Source organism: Metopolophium dirhodum, chromosome 6 (genome assembly GCF_019925205.1).
Source record: "Metopolophium dirhodum isolate CAU chromosome 6, ASM1992520v1, whole genome shotgun sequence".
NCBI classification, from domain to species: Eukaryota; Metazoa; Arthropoda; class Insecta; order Hemiptera; family Aphididae; genus Metopolophium; species Metopolophium dirhodum.
The window spans coordinates 17,379,405-17,403,698 of record NC_083565.1 but is presented as its reverse complement, the minus strand read 5'-3'; the positions used below and the strand labels follow the sequence as shown (position 1 = coordinate 17,403,698).

Sequence of the window (24,294 nt, the reverse complement as noted above, 5' to 3'; positions counted from 1 at the left end):
GAACTGAACCATTGAGTTGCTTACGTAGCCAAGTGGTCTACTCGAATTTGACGTTAAGATTATACCCACAACCTATTATGCTGTCATACCGTCACGTTTTGAACAATACGATAGGTAGTAGTAGTACTATGTTAGTGTGTTATATATATATACTACGCGAACATTATTAAAAAGAGTATTTGTTTTGTAGTTTAGAGAAAAATAAATTGCAACATAATATTTCTATAAAGTATATACATGCCAATTGGTTAGAAATTTCAAATTATAGATATATAAATAATTATAAATGTAAGTATTCTAACTATTGTTTTGAAGTACCTACTGGCTACCTATACGTATTATAGACACTAGTATAATACTGTATAGTGTATACTACGATATGGCGCGATGTATAAATGTACAATATATCAAAGTATTATACCAAGTATTCGAGAATTTTCAATCTTTATAATTTCAAATTAAATAATATAGGTAGGTACAACAAAAATTCTAAATTGTATGCTTAGGTACCTACATTCTAAAATACTTGTTTAGTGTATTTTTATGTTACACACTTGTGTAGTACTTAATTTTTTCGATATCAAACACTATAAACAATAATTCTCTCTTCAACATATAGTTTATTGTAGCACATATTTAATACCTGTTTTGTCAAAGGCACTATTCTGATATTAAATATTATATACTCAACTACCTACCTACAATAAAAGAATATAGTTTTACAATTTCACGAACTTTCATACACCGGTTTGCAATCTTCAGATTGTAAAATCAGTTTTGGATTTGACTTATTTTTTCTATAAAATAATTACTAAATTAACAATTTTTTTTATCAATTGTTGACGTATTTTCAAGTAATTGATTTATGTCATAACCTAACTCATGACTGCACCTAATAAAATAATATTATTGATTTGTTTAGTTTTTATGTGGAAAAAGATTAAATACTAAATTGAATAAAAAAATCAAAACATACGAGAAATATACAGTTTTAATCTGCTGTTAAGTACCTACCTAATAATATTTCCTATTAACCGTATTGAAAAAGCAACAACGCTCCGCTTATAGTAATAACATAAGCCTTATTATTGTACTTGTATAGGACTTATAAAAATGAATGAGTCATTACAATTTATTTACAAACGTTCACGATTGAAATGCCTATATAATTTTTATTTTTGTTTATTTTTTATTGTTATAGTGTGAAATCAAAACATGTATTGTGTACATTTGATAGATTTTCTTTCACGTTACATAGGTATTGTAGTATATTATCTAATGATTGTATATACAATACACTATATAATATATATAGGTAATACACTATATAGTTAGGTATTTCGTGTACGCGTGTACCTATGTAATATCATATCAATCGTATTGGAATTTGCTGAGTTTTACTTTTTCGTAGCTACAAATAAAATAATTACTGTTCAAAAATTAGTAAATTATAAAAGCATAAATAATATTATTCAATTTAGATACATATTTATGATAAAATTACTGTAACTTATATATTATCTATAAGTAGAAGAGTTTGAACCACAAATATGTTTAATGTTTAGTGCAGGTTGATATTTAAAGTAAAAAATACATTCATTTATTTCGTGTGTAGTGTAAAATTAGATTTTTAGGCCTCCCTTCTTTCTATAAAAATTAAAAGTTAAATTGTTTAATTCCATTAACTCCATTAATGATTTGATTCAAAAATATATCATAATATTTAACTTCACTGCATTATCAAATTTTATTTTTGACAGAAAAAAAATAAAGAGTTTAGTTTCTAATACATTATATTTTAACAATGTCCATGACAAATTATATTCGTCCTTGATGTATAAAATTATATCTAGCTACTTTATAGTATGGTCAAATCACATATAGATGTTTATTTACAAATATCATATGAGAAATTAAATTGGCCGTAAAGGATACATAATTTTGTTAATAAGAGTACCTAACTAATTTTAATAATGAGAACAAAAACGTCAATTGTTGGTCACATTGTGTTAGGAAAGTCCCTGTTTCAGCTGACCTCTGATATAAAAAATAATAAGTTTGCCGATACCTAACCTTTTGTCAAAGATTTTATTTATATTTTATAATATTTTATCAAATATATTGTCGATACAATGTTGGTTTATAAAGAATAATTTACCTATATTGAACACATTATTAATTGTTGATATTTTTGGCTAGACTCTTTTATATGTAACAGTGTCTTGCATATTATATTGTGGCATTAAATTAAATAAATAAATGTTATTTCGTACATGTACTACATTTTATTAATAATTTATCATGATTATGCATAACGCATATTATATTATATGCATTGAAATATTGAATATAATAGTAATAAATAGTAGTTTTGACATAATAGTTCTACATTATGAATTAACTATAAATTAGTAATTACTAGGTAGATAGGTACCACTTTTAATCTAGTATTGAGTAACAGGACGTACCTACAATTGTATACATATTATATAGGTATATATATAAATTAATAATTATGATATAGACATAGTATTGATAAATGATAATATAATAACTTATAAGATATATAATAAAGATATTTGTTTTTCTATGGTAAAATTCTGCCACATGAAGATGAACCATTTGCACAATACTTACCCCCAAGCTTTTAATTTTAATATTTAAAATATTGTTTATTGATAATTATTACTTAACTTGTTTTATGCAGTTAAAATACACCACTGACTAAACATATACAATTTTGTTCTATTTTAATAAGCATATTGAATTTAAGTAGTAAAAGTACTTAGGTGCGTTGTACGTATTTATCTACAAAAATGGCTATCGCAATAAGAAAAAAAAATATATAAGTAATAGTATATTATACCTATATTTAGATGCTATAAACTATATAGCATACTGATTCGAAAATGGAGAAAAAATAGATTTGAAGTAAACTTGTCATTATTTCTGCTACTATAGCGGTACCTATTTCATATTATTAACTCAAATTGGAATTTGATTTTATAGGTAGTCCATTCAAAGATATTTCACGGTATAACCTGAATCCGTTTAGATCCAAATATTCAATAAATACCGTAAAATGTTTATCATATAATTAATTTAATTTTTGAATAGGACCTACCTGGTTTTTAAGGAAAATATTTTTTTAAGTTGTATACTGCAGACACTCTATGGAAATATCCGTCGCCGTTGGAGACTTATAAAAAAATGTGATGATGTGTTATTTTAATCTAATTCAACTTAACTGTCGAATCAAATGTCATTAATGAGTAATAATGGGTTATTTCTTAATAAATAATCATGGAACCTCAAAGCTATTGTTTTATCTCTTTCTAACTCACGTATAAGTATATACAGTATACTACTATCGAGATATATTTTTAAAAATAACAGTAAACAATTTAATAAACATGCATTTGAAAATTTAAAATGATATATAGCTTTGATAGGATTAGGCTAAGGCATATAATTTAATGTATTTTGTACTAGGGATGATGAGATCCTACCCACGGGTAGTATGTACCTATAGTGGTTGTCAAATACACCATGCTTGGATGCGCTGACAATTTAATTACAGGTATCACGGTAATTGTCAATTTGGAACATTTAGGCCGACGATTTTGTTGTCGATGTTCTTATTCCTATAACTAGTAGTGTGGAAAACACGTAATTCTGTATAGACCTTAATAATTTTAATGTAGCACGAAATTATGGTACATGTGTATATCTAGTTGTATATTAAATGAGAAAAATAGTAAAAAATAATATGCAATTGTTATGGCAAAAATGAATTATATTATTATAATAGTAATATAACATTTGTACATCAATCTCAATTGTATGAATTTCACGGTTTCGTAAGAATTAAAATCAAACTCACGTATATAACGGGATGTTAAAATATTTGGACTTATTTGTGGTGTACTCGTCGTATACATAAAACAGGAATATAATATGCATTAGAATAGTTGGTACATGTTTCTTACAATATAATATTAAACAAGTGTGTATTTTTTTTCTAGGTGATTCTACAGCGATGGAGAACGATATTGATAATTTCATCCAACATGACCAGGTAAAAATGTGTCTCAATAAAATATAGAGGTAATAAGAGTATATTATTTATAGGTGTAGAAATATATAAAATTACCTAATTACTGACGGTTATTTATCTAAATTAATTTAAAAATAGTACAACATAGTCGAAAGTTAAAAATTAAAATTGAAAACCCGGGAGAGCTTCCTTGTAAAACGAACCCAGTCAAAAATATAGACGTAATTAACAAATAAATATGTACACCTTAAACCTAATCGTTGTTAAACAGATGGATGAATTGTCTAATCATTCACAAAATAAATCTATCTTGTATGCACGTTAGGAAACTAATTTCCACGCTGTCTTCATGAATAAAAGTAAAGTTGATGGTATTAGTGCTTATAACTTATAAATTTCTAAACGTCACAATGAATCAGCACTAGTAGATTATACGAATTGATTTGGTTTTAAATTTTAACCAAGATCAAAGCGTTGTAGGTTTTATTGTTTTACTCCTTATGTTTTTAATTTATTTTAAATGTTTTCTGTTTTTTAAACTAAATTGTTTAAAATTATATAGGTACAAGTTATCAATTAAACATAACTAAATTGTCTACGATCGTTCGATACTTTGATTTGTAAATCTTAACATAATTCTAGGTCCGTTTCAATTATCTTATATCAATAATAAAATAAAGGAGTGTCCTTTCAGACAAAATAATATAATACTTGTATCTTTTTTTCAAGATAAATTTTCTGGACTTTTGATATTGTTAGTTGTGAGACAAGTAGGAACTAGTTAAGCATACACTTTGCCAATATTTGCGATACTGACATATTATTAAATCATTCCTCAATAATAGAAAACTTGATATGTCACACCCAGCCAGAGTATTCCAAGGAAGTATCTAGTTCTCATAGAGTCATACACTCATACGCTGTATATTCGTCACGCACACGACTTTACTAGATTCATATTGGCAAGACGGTAATTTTCGACTCAAACAATGACCTCCGGTAAAATAACTGAAAAAAATTAATCACACTTATCTCTTAAGCCAAATTGACGCGTGGGAAATAAATAAGGACAAATCCACTAAAATGATTTCCCGCTTCAGGCTTCAATCGTATAGGTAATGAATGTCTACCTGTTCAATAAAATAACAACTCCACTCACTAATTAAATCATTAACGAAGTACTTAGGTATATAACCCCTGACAAAAGATTGACTTTGTCTTGCCTTTCAAAACGAATACGTAATCAAGTCAATACTCACATTCACCTATATATCGTTCCGTCTTCAGAATTAAAATTAGCGTAATATACAAATCCATAATCAGTCATTCTGTTTGGGCGTACCGCGTACGAGGATCAAATATTATGTGTATCTGTCAAACCTTGGACATCATACAAGCTTTCTAAACAATTATCTATTAAGACTTATTATTACCGGTGTTCCATATGTGTAACAATAATGTCTTTGTCCGAATCCCTTCACTTATTATAGGTACCACTTCGACAAATTAACTAGAAAAAGCTCATTATTAATACTTCACATAGATCCGTTAAAATACCTACTCTCATAAATTTACAACTAACATAATATATTATGTCCTCTCTAACTACTCACCAAAATATTTTCTACTATAACTAAAAATGAATTCATAAGCAGATTTATAAAAAAAATCTTTGTTTGGTACCGACTGTCGTATGTCAGTGTATGCGGTATATTATATGGTTTTCTTTCAAACGACTCGTCATTTACATTTTTAATTAGTTACGTACCTATTATGCTATTAGGTATTACATACAGTTAATATTTTGACAGATTAAGTATACGAGTATAGTAAAAATAGATATATACTTTTATTTTAAAATATTTAAATAACCGTTACTTACTTATTATAACTTATAACAGTTATAAGTAGGTAGTATAAATTAATAATAGTTTATAATTAATATTTTATGTTAGTTCCTATTTTTTGTGTAATCATGCAGTTACAAAAAAAATGTTTTTGTGAAATTTAAATTAATCAATAGTCTAGTACCCAAAGAGAAAATTTAAAGAAATCTTACTTTTTTTACAAGGAAAAAAACCATATTTTTACGGAAATGAACAAGAACAAGACTTTTATAAATGAATCAAACTCGTCTCTGTCTAAAACACATTGAATTAGAGACTGCCGTAAAAAATACACCGTGAAAATGATGTATTGATTTTAGTAAAATTACTGAACATTCAGTACTTTCGTTCATTTTTTTTATGTTTTTTATGAGGTACGTCGGTAAACCTATTCATTAAATTAATTTTCTATTATAAAGTTATTGAGATAAATAAATATTAATTAAATACCTACATATAAGCACATGTAATTTGCATTTTAAGGTTCTATTCAAGATTCATATTTTGAAATTATATAAAAATGTAAAAAATATTTACAGTCAAGTTCAGCATTGATTGTACATTTTATGCGTACAATATATACCTGCATGGTATTTTATGATTTTCGTGTATATTGTATACGCACTATTCGTATACGGCATATTACAGAGTATGGACTATTGGACTGAACAGTCAATATACATTTTATAGTGTAATAATATGCATAGTATTTTTTCAAATGATTTTTTTTTATTAGTCATATACAATATACATGCAATAATAATATATATTTGTTCAGAAGTTGGAAGCATATTCTTTGAACAACACGGGTCATGCAAAAAAAGAGTTGATATTTTTCAACCGAGTACCTAAAGTGGGCAGTCAGACATTCATGGAGATATTGAGATTGCTGTCTCTGAGAAATCAGTTTGTATTCTATCAAGATCATGTGCAAAGGGTCGAAACCATTCGTCTGGCTGAAACCGAACAGGTAAATATGGTTCTCACGTACCCTACATGCATATTTTATGCCTACATAATGATAATAATATAATAAACGTTTGTGTTCATAAAAATGACATGAAAATTATGAAATTCCCTTTTATAATATTAACTGGGGCACAACGTTGACTACGAATAATCGTGACTAATTTTGTTTTAATTACTGCATCCTCTGAAAAAAAAAATATGTACACGATACTTTTGTAGTTTTGTGTTCTTATAAAAGAATCCTATTTACTATTTGTACTATTCATTATTTCATTTACAACATGTAAATACCTACTATTATATACCATACAATTATATTTATTTCGATACGTGTAATAAAAATAATAAATGGAGCATATACCTTCATCATATTAATATTATAAAATCGCTGTACGCCTATATTTATACATAAAGAAATTACAGGTTATTACTTAGCTATATATAAAGTTATATTTATCAATAATAATAATAATAATACAAATAATAATAAAAAAATAAAATGTTTTTATTTATATTTTTTTTATAATTGCAAATTGAGTACACCATCACGTAAACGGAAATTAAAATAAAAATAATTATCAAATATTAATAAAAATAAAAAATATAGTTTAAAAACATTTTTTCTTTGAATAATGATTAGGTACTCATTCAATTATGAATATTTTAAAATGTAAATCATCTTAAAATTAATAAAAACCATTAAAATATGTTTGCTAAATGCTGGCGTGTGTCCAAAAGTGATAAAGGGTTTAGAATAAATTATTTATAATATATATTTATATCTAGAAAGAAACGTGGATTTTCTTAATTATAATATGAGTATTACATAGAGTAATAATATATAGTATAGTATTATAATACACTAGTACCTACCTAATGAATTTAATAGGTAGTACATATTTATATTTTTATATTAGTAAAAAAAAGAAAATAAATAATTATATAATTTTAAACATAATCCAATTATTATAAGACAAATTTTCAAACTTAATTTTTCTTGATATTTTGTACATATTAAACACCGCTTGGCGCTATTTTAGTCAAACATTTTAGACCCTATTTAATCATGTACCTACCATAGTACCATGGTTTTTAAAACGTGTTATAAATTTATAACGAAGAAAAATTGTTATTTTTATTGTATTGTGAGTTGTGATTTGTTATAATATAACAAATCACAACTCACAATATTATTACAGTACTGTGTATTTATCAGTGTTGCAATAAACAGTAAGTTGTAACAACATTCACTATAAGGAAAAAAAGTTCGAAAATTTAAAACTTGAACGATTCATATAGAGAAAAACGATCCCTCTTGTATACATATGCCAATTTTAATTAATAATAACAATACATGAAATAATTAATATTTACTAGAACACACTTGAAATTACAAAAATAAAACTTAGAACGTCTTAAATATTAAATTAAATGCATTCATATCATTTTTAGATGCCTATTTGTTATTTATTCATATGTTTATGAATTGTGTGTATGTGTGTACCTACTTAAGACAATGATAAGAATATACAATTGATAATTATACATGATAATATTAGCATTATCGTACATAAATATACATACATACATTCATTATTTATCTTATAAAAAAACCAAAAAAATAATGTGATGTATTTTAATTTTTAATCGTAAACGCAATTTAAATAATACGTATATTCAACACTTTTGTGTCTTGACTTCATGTAAAAATTAAGAACTAAGAAGTAATCATACACAATTTCCCAACATAAAATACAAGATTCTCATTAAATAAAATATAATTACATATTATCTACTACTTACTACCTACACTGGGTGCTGTAGAAATGAGTACTATAGAAATTAGGTTTAATTACAGCGCATAATTTGAACGCGTTAAGTAGCCATAGTAATAACACTTTTATATATACCTATTTAATTTTATTTGGAAAATTTACCTACTTACCACAGTCCCCATTAAACATAGGTTATACAATGATTTCTTCTCTAAAAAATTTAATATTTAGAGAGGAAAATTCTAATTTAGAAGTTTAAATGCACAATAAATAGGTTGATAAAATTATACTGAACCTGTTACCTAATTAAGTATTTAGGTGTATATTATATAGGTACTGTACGAGTATGAATATTATGGGAAGAAGAGTGTGGTATTATATTGAGCAAATTATATCTAAAATATGTAACGTTTTAGATACCTACCTATTTGTTATTATAGTTAACGGTTTTAATATTTTATTTAAATAATAGAAAGATCTTCCAAATTTAGAACTTGTAAATTGTTATTGTAGTCGAATAAAAATATTTTATTGTTCAGTTGAACTACAATAGTACTTATAGGTACCAAAGAAATATTATTACGAAAATTACACTGAATTGCGTTTCAAATAATCTTATAAAAATATAACCAATTTCAATGTTATAAACGGTTAATTGGTTATTTTTTAGTGGATGTAGTACACTGCTGCAGATTTGTCATCTTTTGCTATTCCGCCTATCATACTCGTGACATAACTAATTCACGTTCCGCATAATCAAAATTGTTGATTCTAGGCTAATAGCAAGAAAAAAATAGCAAGTGAATTGACCTTTTCGTCTAATTTAAAGATGATGACAGAAAACATTTTCTGTGATATACTATCGTTTTATTTGACACCTCAAATTCAACGAAAAAGTATTTAAGTATTTATTATAAAATTTGTAATATTTTTATCTCTTTTAAAAATGAAAGATCGTTTAAATCTGAAGATAAATTATTACACAGATAACAGTTAATTTTCTTATTTATATACTTTTTAATTGGTCAATTTATTCGAATATTAACCTAGAACCCATCTAACCTAATCAGTAACCACCCACTACTCTTGATTTGGTTGTGCGGAATGTGAATGTATGTCTCATAAATGTATAATACCTATTAGTATGATGTACAAAAAACAAATCAGTGTAAAAGCGTCCTCTTTACCCGACTCATACCTCTATGTAATCACAATATATTATAGGCAGGTCGTAGGTACTAGGTAGGTAGGTACCTATTTTCTGGCTAGACTGTATAGACGTTTATTTTAGTGGCCACCCACTACCTATTTTAAGGATGTAATTTGATTAGTTTTGTATAGTTTCTCTTAGTGTAATAATAATATAATATATGTGAAATTGTCAATATGCATACACCGGTGTCACCGAGTTTTCCAAATTTTGTGTGACAAAATGGTGGGGATCGCGTAGGAACCAACTAATCCCCACCATTAAAAAACGCCTAACACAATTTGGATGTTATCCAAGATTAGTGTTTTATTTTATTTATTAACGCCAAGCATTATAGTTCTATAAGTAAATAACATCATTTTATAACATAACGGCGTACTATAGGTTCTGATTTGCGGAGGAGGTTTAATTGAGTTCTGAATGTTCTGATTCTTAATTTAATTTACATTAAAAGTTCATAATAACGTATACAACGTATCTTTTTATCTAAATTATATATACAGTTTTAAAATAATTGGGAAATTTGTAATTAATTTTTATATTATATGATATTTTAATTGTAAGCTTTTAAACTGACACTGTATTGTTTTAACTTATGACGGAGTTCGGATTTTGTAGCCATTTTATTTCGTTCTATAGAATATATTATATAGATTGATTTTTTTTTTTTTAGAATAACATTTTCTTACCAAATATTTAAGTATATTCTAAAACATATATTTAATATTTATAAATATTTATATTGTGTTTTTCCCATATATTATGAATTACAAATTTTGTATTTAGGAATTTTTCACTAACTATAACCCTTTAATAGTCAATAGTCATGTACCATAATATATTATATATCTTAATATCAAAGAATAAAATATAATAAGTAAGCATTCATTAAACTTTTTTTTAGGTTTTTTGAATAATGTTGAGTGCTTTTATTAAGATTTTTTGGGGAAGTTTGTGCTATTTTGAATTATTTTAAATGTTTTTTAAAGTCTAAAAAATCTTAAGTTCTAAGAATTCCTGACTGCTTATATATGGTTTATAAGCCATTTCTAAGTAGGCATTATAATATGTGTTTTCTATAAACCATTAGACTTAAGTATTAAGCGAAATATTGAGTTCCTGTTCCAACTTCCAATCATTACTTTGTACCTATAATAGGCTATGATCTATTAAATGTAATGTGTTTGATTTAAAGTTTTTATGCTTGGTATTTTGGTCAGATAGGCTGCATAGAAAATCTCAATGTACATTAAATATGTATTTAAAAATGAATTTAAATAATTTGTTTGAAATCTATACATTCAATAAATAATATATAATTATTAAATTAAATTTTTATAATAATAGCCTGTGCTATCAGATAATTAATCAACTATAAATTATAATAATTTAAAATTACCTATACAACTAGTAGTTGAAGTTCTTGGTTTTTTGTATTTGTATGCAGACGCATTATTACTATCGAGATATCGTAGATACTGTCTTTGCGATCGCGATTAAACGAAAGTCATCCACTTAATACTTAAGCATAGTCATTTTTGATTCGTTTTTTTATTATTATTTTTTTTACCCACGTACTCTGTATAATTGCTTTAACATAGGTCTATTGTCCATTGTTTTTGTCCACGAATTCTGATTCGGTATATGACAACTCGAAGTGAAACGCATCATGGAGTAATTTGTGCAGGTTTTTAATCAATTTATTGTTTTCACGGATTTATAATGCCACATTCCAATCGTATTTTAACTTATTCGATTGTTATTTTATATACGTTTAACTCGGTTGGTTGCCCACTTACATAAAAATAATATACATAGGTACTTTAAAGTTTATTATTTTTCAATATTGTTTGGTAATTATTAATTTTAATTATCTTTAAAAATGCAATAAGAGTATTATTGAGATTGTGGTTACAAAATATACAATCATTTATGCTGGTATGATCTATAAATTATATTTATTATTTTAAAAATATTACAATATTTTTATACTTACCTCAAATAAAATAGACTTATACACGTCGAGAATAGCTAAAATAGTAAAATGTATCTAGAGAAGAAAGTTGAAAACGTTGTGTACCTATAATGATTGACAGGAATGAAAAAACCTGCCATTTAAATTTTAAACGAACATACCTACTGCAATCCATTGTTTTGTTACTTTTCTTCGCTGACTATATTGTAATTACAATAATGTTTAGTAGTTTTTTACTTGAGTAGTTGAATATATGTGTAATATAACTTAAAAGATAGTCTAGATATAATATGCGTATACAGTTATACTATTTAAATAATTACAAATGCAGTATCTATAGTTTTAAAAATTATGATTTCTTACACATTATATATCGTATAACGATATGCGTTTATCAATTTAATACTTTAATGCTCCCTGCCTGACTGCCCCTCTAATCTATATAATATAACCAATGATATAAACTATCGTATTTTATGACTATAAAATTTAAATATTATTATTTTTAATTTGCTTTCAGCTTCGCGTGGCTTCCATGGTGTCAAAGTACGACACGCCTTCAGTGTTCATAAAACACATATCTTTCGTCAACTTTACCAAGTAATAATATTATGGATACCTATATATATATTTATGTTCGTACCATAAATATGGCACGTATGGAGAGAGAAAGATATATAGATAGCCTGAGAGAGTGACAGAGAGATAGAGAGAGACAGACAGACCGAGAGAGCGAGAGAGAGGGGGAGTGAAAGAGAGTTCAACACATTTCCTTATACTGTTTTATAATAATTTTTTTTTCTTGTGCCGCTGTATGAATATATAGATTTTACCTGCCCGAACCCATCTACATAAACCTGGTGAGGGACCCCGTGGAACGAGTAATCTCATGGTACTACTACATTAGAGCGCCGTGGTACTATGTGGAGAGGAAGCACGCGTTTCCCGACACGCCGTTGCCAGATCCGAATTGGTTGAAAAAAGTAAAAAAATATACCGTTATTTTACGGCACATGCATATTAAATTTCTAACCGATTGCCGATTGGACGCGTGAATGCGTGATTGTCAAACGACGATGAGTTGATTTTGTTTTTTTTTTCATATATATAGGACTTCGAGACTTGTGTTCTTCGCGGCGATCGAGAGTGCAGGTACACGCAAGGAGAGAAACGCGAAGGGATCAGTGACCACAGGCGACAGACCATGTTCTTTTGCGGACACGACGAGGAATGCACGTGAGTACACGCTATATTATTGTAGGTACTTAACTTACATCGTTATGTATTTCTGTTAGATGTATTATAAAATATAAATGCATAAGAAAGACAGGGTTTTATATATATAGGTAAGCTTATTAGTATTTAATATATAGACGGTACCAATACTTGACCTACTATCATTGGCATTTTTTCCGAGCGTAAATAAAATGATATAATATTATAATATGTGCAAACGCATAAAAAAAATTATTGATAACCGTCAGATTACAATAGTGTTATGGTTTTAAAATTGTATATACCTATACACGAAGGTAAATGTTGTATAATGACATCGTGTTATACATTTTAACATGAGTGGCGATTATTCTAATTAGATATTTATAGGTGCAGTGTATATATTATCATTTATTATAATTTATATATAATATATATATATGCATTATATGTATATTATATTATTATATATATATTATATATATGTATAATGAGATACCTGTTGACCAAGTGTATTTATATTATTATCTTAGATTCTGAGTGGAGTAATTGTATTGATTTTACAACGATGTGTGTTTTTTAAAATTTTATATTTTTTGCGTCTGTCATCACCTTTTGGGGCAGTATAAATGCTTAGATACTTTATACTTTAGCATCTTTTCTGGCAGAATAGAGAATCTAGTTGGAACATCGAAGCTTAAAAGTAGTTCCTAGTAGTTTTCAAAAGCGCATAAAAAAAAACGGGGATTTTCACACAAGACCCGTTTTTGACAAAATCAATTTAGTTTTATGTTTCTAAACATAAATTTAGAACACCTTTTACCCCTGTTGTGTCCGTCCATTCGCCTGTTCATAATTACCAGTGGCTATTATATAATTATTTATTCACTATTGTTCATATTATGTTTGTATAGTAAGTTACTATACTTACTTTACATATATGTATAGTTACGATTGATGTATGAGTATTCAGATATTTAATTACGATTGTTTATATTAAATAATTATTTATTGTAGGAATACCGAATAAGTACTTAATATAAATTCACAATATCGAAAATATACTATCAATAAAATATTAAATATAAAATACTAAATTATTTTTGAAGGGTATTTGGAACTATCGTCTATTGCTTTGTAATAAATATGTTTAGAAACCATGAATCTCTTGTAACCAGGAACCTAACCTAACCTAAACCTGCAGGAACCTTGCATGTATTGTCTCCGTCTTACAAATGTACTTACAACATAGAAAAATCTGTTTTGCGTGGGAAAGAACCGAAAAGGCTATAGTCATAACTAAGAAACGAGATTTGCACCACATAAAAAGAAGAACTTTGGCTGTGCAACGTTGTTATTATTTTTTTGATATAATTTATATGAAAAAAGTTTTTCAAGTTTGAAAAACACAAACAATAATGGTTTTTGAAACAGTAAGAACTTTTTTCATATAAGTGATATCAAAAAAATAAAAACAATGTTACACAGCCCAAGTTCTCCTTTTTATGTGGTGAAAATTTCGTTTCTTAACTATAACTGTTATAACTGTTTGCTATGTTGTACATTTGTAAGACGGAGACAACACATGCGGGTGTAGCGTCCTCTTAAATGTCGATACAACATTTTTCTCTGGGTTAAAGCTTGAAAGTTCAATACAAGATTCCTCATAAGTTGTTATTATTGTTATTTAAAAATATTAAAGATACATATATCGTATATGCACGATTGTTATTTTAAGCATTGGTATTATTTAAAGTTAAAATTTTGACAAAATTCATCAAAATACGAATATTATAATTAAAAATGTATAAAATGTTTAATGTTTAATGTTCAATTTTCAAATCTAAAAATTTCAAATTTTAAAAATATATAATATGTGAGCACATTCTTTTTACCAAATTATACATTAACTGAAGAATAACAATTTTAGTTATTTTGTAGTAATTAAAAAATATTCTCGAGTATTTGAAACTTTTAAAGTACCTGTATTATTTTATTTTATATAGTATTATATTGGACATTGGATATTTGGCACAACTATAGAGATGAAAGTTTAATGTTGCATGGATGCTAAAAATCTAAAATTATGTAATTATTAGGAGACGTTAATTTCGGGTAGTATAAATTTATAATCACTGTAAACTAGATTAAAATTTGATAAGTTATAGGTATGTAAGTACCTATATAAGTATGTGTACCAGATACCTATTGCCTACATGTTAACTAGCTAGGTTCAATTTTTTTTTTTAAAAGAATCATTTATCCAGAGGACACCTGTTCGACCCGTTACTTTCAAATACAATTTAGTATTTTATTTTTATTTTTCTAGTTTTTTGATTTAAATAATACAATTCGTCATTGTTATCGTGAAAATGTATTTATTTTTAAAAAGTATTACACGTTTATTCTACTAAATTTAAAAATCTTTTAACACTGTTAACATTGTTTTGTGCAAACTTTGCTGATTAAATCTAGTCGTGTTCACCTTTTCGCATAATTTCCTTTAATAACCGACACTATTAGAATTGCCGGACCAAGTTAAAATTTGACAATTTCAACAATAAATTACTAAATTTTCACAAAATATTTTAAACCAAAATAAATAAATTGGTTTAAAACCGCATATCAACAACTCCTATTCATAAACATAAGTAAGTCGAACAGACAGAGCCTGTTAATTAGGGTAATGCTACTGGACCACTTGATATCCCATTACTTTTATCCGATGTATAAAAATGTATTATATTTTTCTGATCCGATTATGCCATGTATAGGTACTATGTGAACCGGTTAAAACAAACCCGTCACAAGTTCGATATCCGAGTATATATCGAGTACTATATCGCAGTTAAACGTTCAAAACATATCGAAGGTTCACGTATACAGTGTATACGTATGCAGTTATATACACATATACAATACATAAATGATATATGACACACATAAATAAGGGCGTCCTTGCCCTTGTCCTGGACCGTTCAGGGATGCAAGTCATTTAAAAACACATATTATAGTAGTTATATGCATAACTCAACAGTTAAATAAATACATATCTACATAGGAAACATTTACCTAGACTTTCAAGATTATACCTATCTAAAAAAGGGGGAAAGTAGGTAACTGTACTGGTGTTCAGTAGGAGTCGAGTGTAACTCGTCATTGAGTAGGTCACTGTAATGGATGTGATAAATTTTAATTCAATGATAAATAATTCCATTTCCTAAAACTACTCGGAACTATACATTTTTACATCCCAAAAGTATCAACTATATTCACTTTACCATCGAACAAGATACTGAAGTTGAAAATCGAAACATTATTTCTACTACTTATCACGTACACAGACAAAAAAAATATAAGACACACATCATTATTATAAAATCAATACATTCATCGCTCCGCTCACGGCTCAGAATCTAAAACATATCATTGTAAGGTAAATCGTAGATCGTAGATAGTATACAATATTCCAAATCTTATCTTTGTTTTTGAGATTTTTAAGCTCATCAAATGTTTGAAAAACATATTATTATATATAAGGTAAATCATATATATACATGGTCAATATTATAATAATATAATAATACTTATAATAATGATAACATCACATTATTAGTTATATAGGTAGGTATTTATTTAAAATATCAATAAAGCACATACAAAATGTATAAAAAAAAAGAACCACTATTTCATAAGTTTATGTTTGGGTATAAAATTTCAAATTCATCCATAATTTTATCTTATTCACTTCCAATGCAAGTTTCTGTTCTACAAAAGTTATCAATATTAAATCAAGTGTCGATTGAGTGTTTAAATCACGTATGTTACTCCTAATAGTTAAGTGTAATTTTAATATAATACTGTATAGAGTGTAGGTAGTTGGTACATCTTATTGTTATATAGCGGGCTGATGTACATTTGACTATCGATTTGATGTATTAAATTATCGTACCTTAATAACAAGGATTGCGCAAATTTCGTGTGGCACGGACATTATCGTGATTATAATAAAATAATTCTTTGTTGGTACGATTATTATAATAACTATATAACTATATTATTATACTATTATTATTGTACGCCGACGCGACGTTCGACAAACCGCGACAGGGTGTTTGATATTTTTGCGGCAATGTACCTATAAAATATATACTTATGCTGATGACGGATAACCTTAATACCGCATTACCGCGGTTCATGTCCGCACTCCGCAGTAGACAGCACGATCTCGCACACTATCGAGTAGCTACGTATATTATACATAGGTACGCAAGATAGAACTCTTATAACTAATAAGCAATAACTTACACTGCAGCTGGTAATGTACTATTATGGATTAATATAATATATAGTCGAGTGTATGACACGCCATAATATAGTATATATTATTATTATTATTATTATAATCTATAGATATATCCGTGTATAGGTATAGGTACCAAAGATATTATACTCTCTCCGCCAAAACTTTCTAGTGTTTTTATTTTTATTTTTTTCTGTGAATGTCCCTCGATACAAAACGATTGTGACGGATGATGCTCACCAGTCACCAGATAGACACAAGACTCCTGTGTAATATACGTATTTAATATTTATAATATGTATTATGTATGATGTACTGTAGGTATATCGTATATGTACAATACTTCTAAAAGGATATTATTTTAAAGGGTTACTCCATAATTATCTTGAAATATATTAACTATAGTTTGGAAATATTATTTTAAACATTTTAAAGACATTACAAACCAACGTTTTCAAATATAAAATTGTTATTTTTTTTACTATTTTTTAAATGTTTTATTATTTGAGTGACAGCATGCATTTTAGATACTGAGCGATGATTATATTGAATGACTATTCTGAAGACGCTTTTTCCAATACAAAAAATGCTCTGATCACCAATTTCTATGGAAGATTTTTGTAAAAATTGTATCTAATTGATAGGTACTTTAGGAAAGTCAAAATTGAAAATTCTCAGCTTTTTTTTAAATAATAAAATCGGAAAAAACTATAAATATATTCGAACATTTTGTTAACATTTTGATATTATTATTAAAATAATTATTTGTTAACCTTGCAACTTACAAAAAATGTTAGACCGTCTCCGATGAGAATTTTTTTTTAACGTGCCTATGAATCATCATTTAACACATAATCCATTGCAGTGACCTATTCGACACTTACTGTGCAGCAGAGCGCTAGCTGAATTTTTTGTGTATTATGATGTAAGGAACATAAATGATAAAACTAAAGATAAAAAATAATAAAGACAGCCGACAAGTCATTTTTTTTAGATTTTGTAATTTTGTAAGGTATTAAAATCCTAACCCTAGTTATATAAGTACCTACTTTAAGTTAGATAAATCTGTTTAACTTCTCATTCGAAATTCGACATTTATGAATTTAAATACGGAGAAAAATACTCTGTTTGGTAATATGAAAATTAAAATATAAGTATTGTTATTCAAAATACTAAAAAAAACTTAAAAAATTGATATTATTAAAAAATAAAATTTATATCTTTAAAAAATGTTGTTTTTTAATAACTTTAAATCTTATAAAAAAAAAATATTTCCACAAACGTTAATACTTTCCGAGAAAATGAGTTACTGGTTAGTGGTTACCTTTAATATAGAATATATTACCTATAAAAATATAATATTGTCTGTATTCACCTGTATTTAGGCACTATCTATGTACGATATAATGTTCGATGCATTAATAACCAATTCGAACTGCTGCGTAATAATATAATAATGATTATAGTAATAACTAATAAATAATAATAATAATAATATGACGTTCAGTGTGTTCAGACGTTCGACGAACTTGCCACGGCCGTCTCTGGTCGCACTATTATAATGTTATTATATTAAACGCACGAGTATAAAATATGTCTTATTTATTTTTTATAGTCTATAGCTTATGATATAAGATTAATAATTATACATAATAGGCAATACACTTAATGACATGAGACATTATTATTAGGCCTTCTCCCTTCAGTCACAGCCGGGAAAACGATATAGGTAGGTACCTACGCAAATAGCTATTAAATAGCAAACTTTGCTATCGTGTTAAAACGTTTTTGACTATACATTTTTTTTATCTTACGTTTGTTTAAGTACTTACAGCATTTAGGGACATTATTCACATAAAAATGTAAAAAAATATTAAATCAAAATATTTTCCTGAGTACAGTTTTGGTTTTTTGGGTAGGTAGCTAATCTATTCCAAATAATTTTTATTGGTGCCTAGTTGTACATAAATAGGTCGTGTACTCATGTATATTACATATATAATATATACACGTTTATTGTCGTCATAGGAAAGGTACCAAAATATTTTTGAGCGAACTAAACAGCGTAGTCTGCAATATTAATATTGTATTATACAGTTCGCACTGATACGCGTTGTCTACATTTAGGTAGGAGCGGACTAGGCCACAGTGCTACTGTGCATTTTAAAAATACGTTGGAAATAAGTTTCCATGTATTTCAACGTAAAATTGATACAACATATCTTGGAGTCAAACTACAATATCTATTTGACATATAAAATATAAATTCTGCTACTCAACTATTTGCAGTTAAATTTGTCTGTTTTGGAGGTCTACCTTAGTTAGTGTTGTAAATCGTATACGACACTATCTAACTAGGAATTTAAGCAACTATGAGGGCCAGTTGTTCACGCTCGTGTTGGAGTTAAAAAAGATTTGACAGCACCATATAGCGCTGCTATTATCAAATTAATTTATTTAACTCTAAACAGCGTAAATTAATACAAGGTTTAGTATCATAAGTTTAGTTATGTTCAAAGTGTTTAAACATCTAAACGTTTAAACAACTAAACGTCTAAACAGCGTGTAGCTCGACACGCGGCTTATGGCCCGTGACTTTCGGTAGTACTGAGGAACAACGTTGTGTGCATTGGCGCAACTAGGAAGTGGCTTGGACCCCCTAGACACTGTTATAAAACACAAAAAATAATGTAATAAAAGAGCGATTTCATTATTTTACGTGAAATTTTATTTTTAATTACTAGCCGACCCGTCACAGCTTCGCCCGTGATTGGTTGTTTATTTTGTTTTCGGACGACGATATGTATAATTTTTTATTTAAATTTTATCGTTTAATGTGATCGGCAAGTGAATATAAAAAACGGTTAATGAAAACGTATTGAAATGTTTCTAGCGGTATCAATGGTAAATTAATTTTTATAGCACTTCATTACCCGTAAAAAAACGTAAGTCTTAAAAAAATTATGATTGTTCAACTACTATTGGGTGTTATAACATGCTGCAGCCTGCAGTAAGTGCAACTCAGCCATCCTGGTAGGTTAGCGGACAAAGGCCAACTCTTTCGCCAATCACCTTAGTAGGCAATTTTCAATAATTCGATTTGATGCAAGCTTGTACTTGATCTGCCCAAAAATCCAATGGCAACCGATAATAAATAAACACAAATAATTTCTACGTTGACTGTAACCAATGGGAACTATTAATAAATAAAAATAAAATTTCAAATGTAAACTTCAATGTCCCTGTTGAGCACCTCTTTAAAATGCGAATTTTGGCAAATCCTCTCTTATTGCACGGTGAAAATATGAGAAGAACCTCTATTCCAAATTTCAAGTTTGTACATTGCGTAGTTATTGAGTTACAGTGATCAGTGATTAAGTGGCATTTTGATTTTATATGTATATATAATATAACGAATAGTGACCTTACAATAAACAAAAATATATTATTATTTAGTTTATTTTTTTTTTTTGACAGATGGCGCAGCTGTTGTATTTTTTGACATCCAAATTTTATACTTTTCCGGTATACTTTCCTAAAATGTTATTACATAAGAACCTTTTCCTGAAAATTACGAACACAACAAAATAATAATTAGCGAAATCGGTCCAGTCGTTCACGCGTGATGCGATGACTAAGGGAAATAGGGATCCATTTTATATATATATAGATAATGTATTTGTAATTTGTAAATTAATTTTGATTTCTTTAATTAATACACCAACAAAATTTTTCCTATCAGAAAAGATTCTGAAGTAAAAAATCAGACCATTTTTATTTTTTATTTTTTACAATACCCCGAAAGTTGATAACAGGCAGAAATAAACATACATCATTATAAAATTTATACATTCATCGCTACGTTCAGAATCTAAAATAAAAAGTTAAAAAATATTAAGAATTTTAAATTTGTTACGACTTGAAAATTAATAAAAAAAATATGGCTGAGGCCAATGTCTCAAAACAATCACCATCATCGTTAAGGGGTATCAATATTCAATACCAACCGTTTTTAAGGAGTTCAATATGGGAAATTTTCTATGTGTTTTCATAAAATTTCATAGTATTTATATTTCCGTCAAGTGGGCCCCTTGTTGGTCATTATTTTAAAACACAGTGATTTAATATTTGAAAAGTGGGTTTAGTTTATCCGTATACCTACTTCGCATTCCGACATCGGATATAGGTACGTACCTATTCTGCGAATAACAATAATATTGTATAATATTGTATAATTTGTACAATAATATTCGGACGTGCATTCGGAATACGAAAAATTAATATAGGTGAAGCTCTGCCACTGAACCCACCCACATTTTTTTACAAATCCGGCCTTAGACATGGGTACGTTATGGGTATTTAATGGAAGGTAGGTACCGTAGACGCGTATTATTTAGTTTAAAGATATTCTTCATCGGTACCTATAGGACAATACGTCAATACGCATAATATTATTTTATTATATTAAATGTATATTGTATTATTATTATTATTACAATTTACAATCCCGTTGTAACATCTACGGTAAACCTAATAAGTAATAACAATAGCTCAAAAATACCTATAGCTGTACATTACATTTACTTCTTCAGAATGTTTACGTTCATCATAATAAGTGGGTATATTATGTTATCGATAGGACTGGGAAAGTAATGCATTACAAATTATAAATATTTAACTTTAAAAATTATTTTAGTCATTTCTTAAAATGTTTTTATTTTAACATTATTAGGTAATTTTAACACATTTTCTTAGTACAATTTTAAATGATCCGTACCCAACCAGGCTCGTTTTCAAATTCTGTGCACCCCGCTCTAAAGTTAAATTGAACAACATTTCAAATGGTTTAAAAAAAAATACATATTATTTTTGTGGTTCTATTATATGCAATATGTTTTGTAAAATCGGAAAGATTCCATTCATCAACGTTAAATTAACATCAAATCAAACAATCTAACAATCCAAATAGTAAATACCTAAATACAATAATACACTAATATTTTTCTTACACTATGTTAATAAATTAATAAATTGAAACAATTATAGTATTAATTATTTTTAAATCTATTATTATCATTATATCTACTAAATAAATCTTTAATAAAAAAAATATAATTATGATTACACTGTGTCATAGATAGGCTACTCAATGTACACCCCTGTCGTCTATTCATTTTCCCGGTTTTCTTACCTACGGGATTTTAAAGAAAATAACGGATTTCGGTCGTCATAATATTATTATTATACAATTGAGATGCGTAAAAAAATAATTATTTTCATAATTCATATTGTTATAATGAAACGGGTAATATAGGTTCGATAATCGTGGTACTAGATTGAACAGTCGAACAGTCCGTTTTCTAGAACACCACGTCGGATAAAAACTCTAAAATCGGTTATTTTAATGTTGTCATTTATTTTGTTTTTATACGGTAGTCCGTTCAACTCGGAAGGAGCTTTGGAAAGAGCAAAACGTTCTGTGGAACAACAGTACGCGGTGGTCGGCGTATTAGAAGATTTCAACGTCACCCTAACAGTGTTCGAACATTACATACCAAGATTCTTCAAAGGAGCGTCCAAAGTGTACTATGGTAATTTATATTAAATGTTAAAATAAAATTATGTTATGCTATGTTAGTTTGTCTGAATACCGTCGATTTCGTTAACAGGAGACATGGGCCTGCACAAGATCAATCACAACGCGTTCAAGCCGCTGGTCAGCGAAGCCGTGAAAGACATAGTGAGGAAGAATTTTACTAGAGAAATAGAATTTTATCAATTCTGCAGGCAGCGACTATACAGACAGAGACTAGCGTTAAATTTGTAACACAACGAAATACATCTCCTGTGAACGTCGATAAAAAGTTCCTCGTATACTAACTCAACGTTTAAACTCTCGCGTGTTACGCATTTATTGTTTTTCGTTGAACAATACATTAGAAATATTATAAGATATATATTTCAGTTTTACCATTCAACAGTTGTGTTGTACATTTAAATAATTAAACATTTCAATTTGTCAATACAAGACCAACAATTATATAAACAAAATAAAGTTAAGTTAAACGCGTATTATAATATTAAGTCGAAAACCTATACAATATTCTAATTTTAGCAATATAAAAAATATAATAATAATAATACTATATTTATTGTTTTTTATTAATAATTAAATATAATATCCGTACCTACCCTTGTATTATTCTTGACTGCACAAACATTTTTGTAGTGCTTATTAATTATTTGGACCAGCTTATTAAATATTAATTTTTAACTATGCGCTAAAATTAATTGTAATTTGTAAATAACATATTACAAATTAAAAATTAATAAATGTCATCATATTATATTTAATTTACCTGCTGTCTACTGCTGGTTATTTATTATAATTTTTTTAAGAATTTGAGAATGGACAGTATGGGGCTGGGAATAGATTGATGGGTTTGAATAGTAATCCGTGCGACCGTGCCTCGTGGTGCGAAACGATGTTGAAGGTTTGCAGCTTGCACAATGTCTGTAAAGATCCCAAGCAGTACTTTATGGTTTCCAGAGCCAAAGAGATGAAATTTTTTATACGATGAAGCTGATGGTAGGTTAGGTTATCTAATATCTACTTAGAAGTTACTAACCGAACTGGTTATCTGAGGTAGGTACCATTTTATTAGAGACAAGTCACAGGTATAGCGATGCCCCACCGCCGACTAGTGATTGGTTGGCTCTTAGTACATAATATATTAATATGTAATAAATAATAATATTATTATGTGTATTATAATGCAGCTGATTTATTTGTTAGATGAGTTTCGGAGATCATGAAAACTTTGACTCGATTTTCGTTAAAAGATAATTGTAGCAGTTAATTTATGTCATTTAATATACGGCATTTTCGTAATTATTATTAAGG

At 27.6% G+C, this 24,294-nt stretch overlaps 1 protein-coding gene across 1 annotated transcript in view; it reads left to right on the top strand.

Moving 5' to 3' along the window:
• Window positions 1-23,538, top strand: part of LOC132946993 (heparan sulfate 2-O-sulfotransferase pipe) — a 31,145-nt gene extending 7,607 nt beyond the window's left edge. The window contains exons 3-9 of the mRNA XM_061017158.1: window positions 4,026-4,078; window positions 6,722-6,913; window positions 12,393-12,472; window positions 12,699-12,855; window positions 12,984-13,108; window positions 22,827-22,981; window positions 23,060-23,538. Of these exons, the coding sequence (XP_060873141.1) occupies window positions 4,026-4,078; window positions 6,722-6,913; window positions 12,393-12,472; window positions 12,699-12,855; window positions 12,984-13,108; window positions 22,827-22,981; window positions 23,060-23,217 (920 nt within the window). The 3' untranslated portion in view covers window positions 23,218-23,538. The remainder of the gene's footprint in view (window positions 1-4,025; window positions 4,079-6,721; window positions 6,914-12,392; window positions 12,473-12,698; window positions 12,856-12,983; window positions 13,109-22,826; window positions 22,982-23,059) is intronic.
• The last annotated feature ends 756 nt before the right edge of the window (window positions 23,539-24,294 follow it).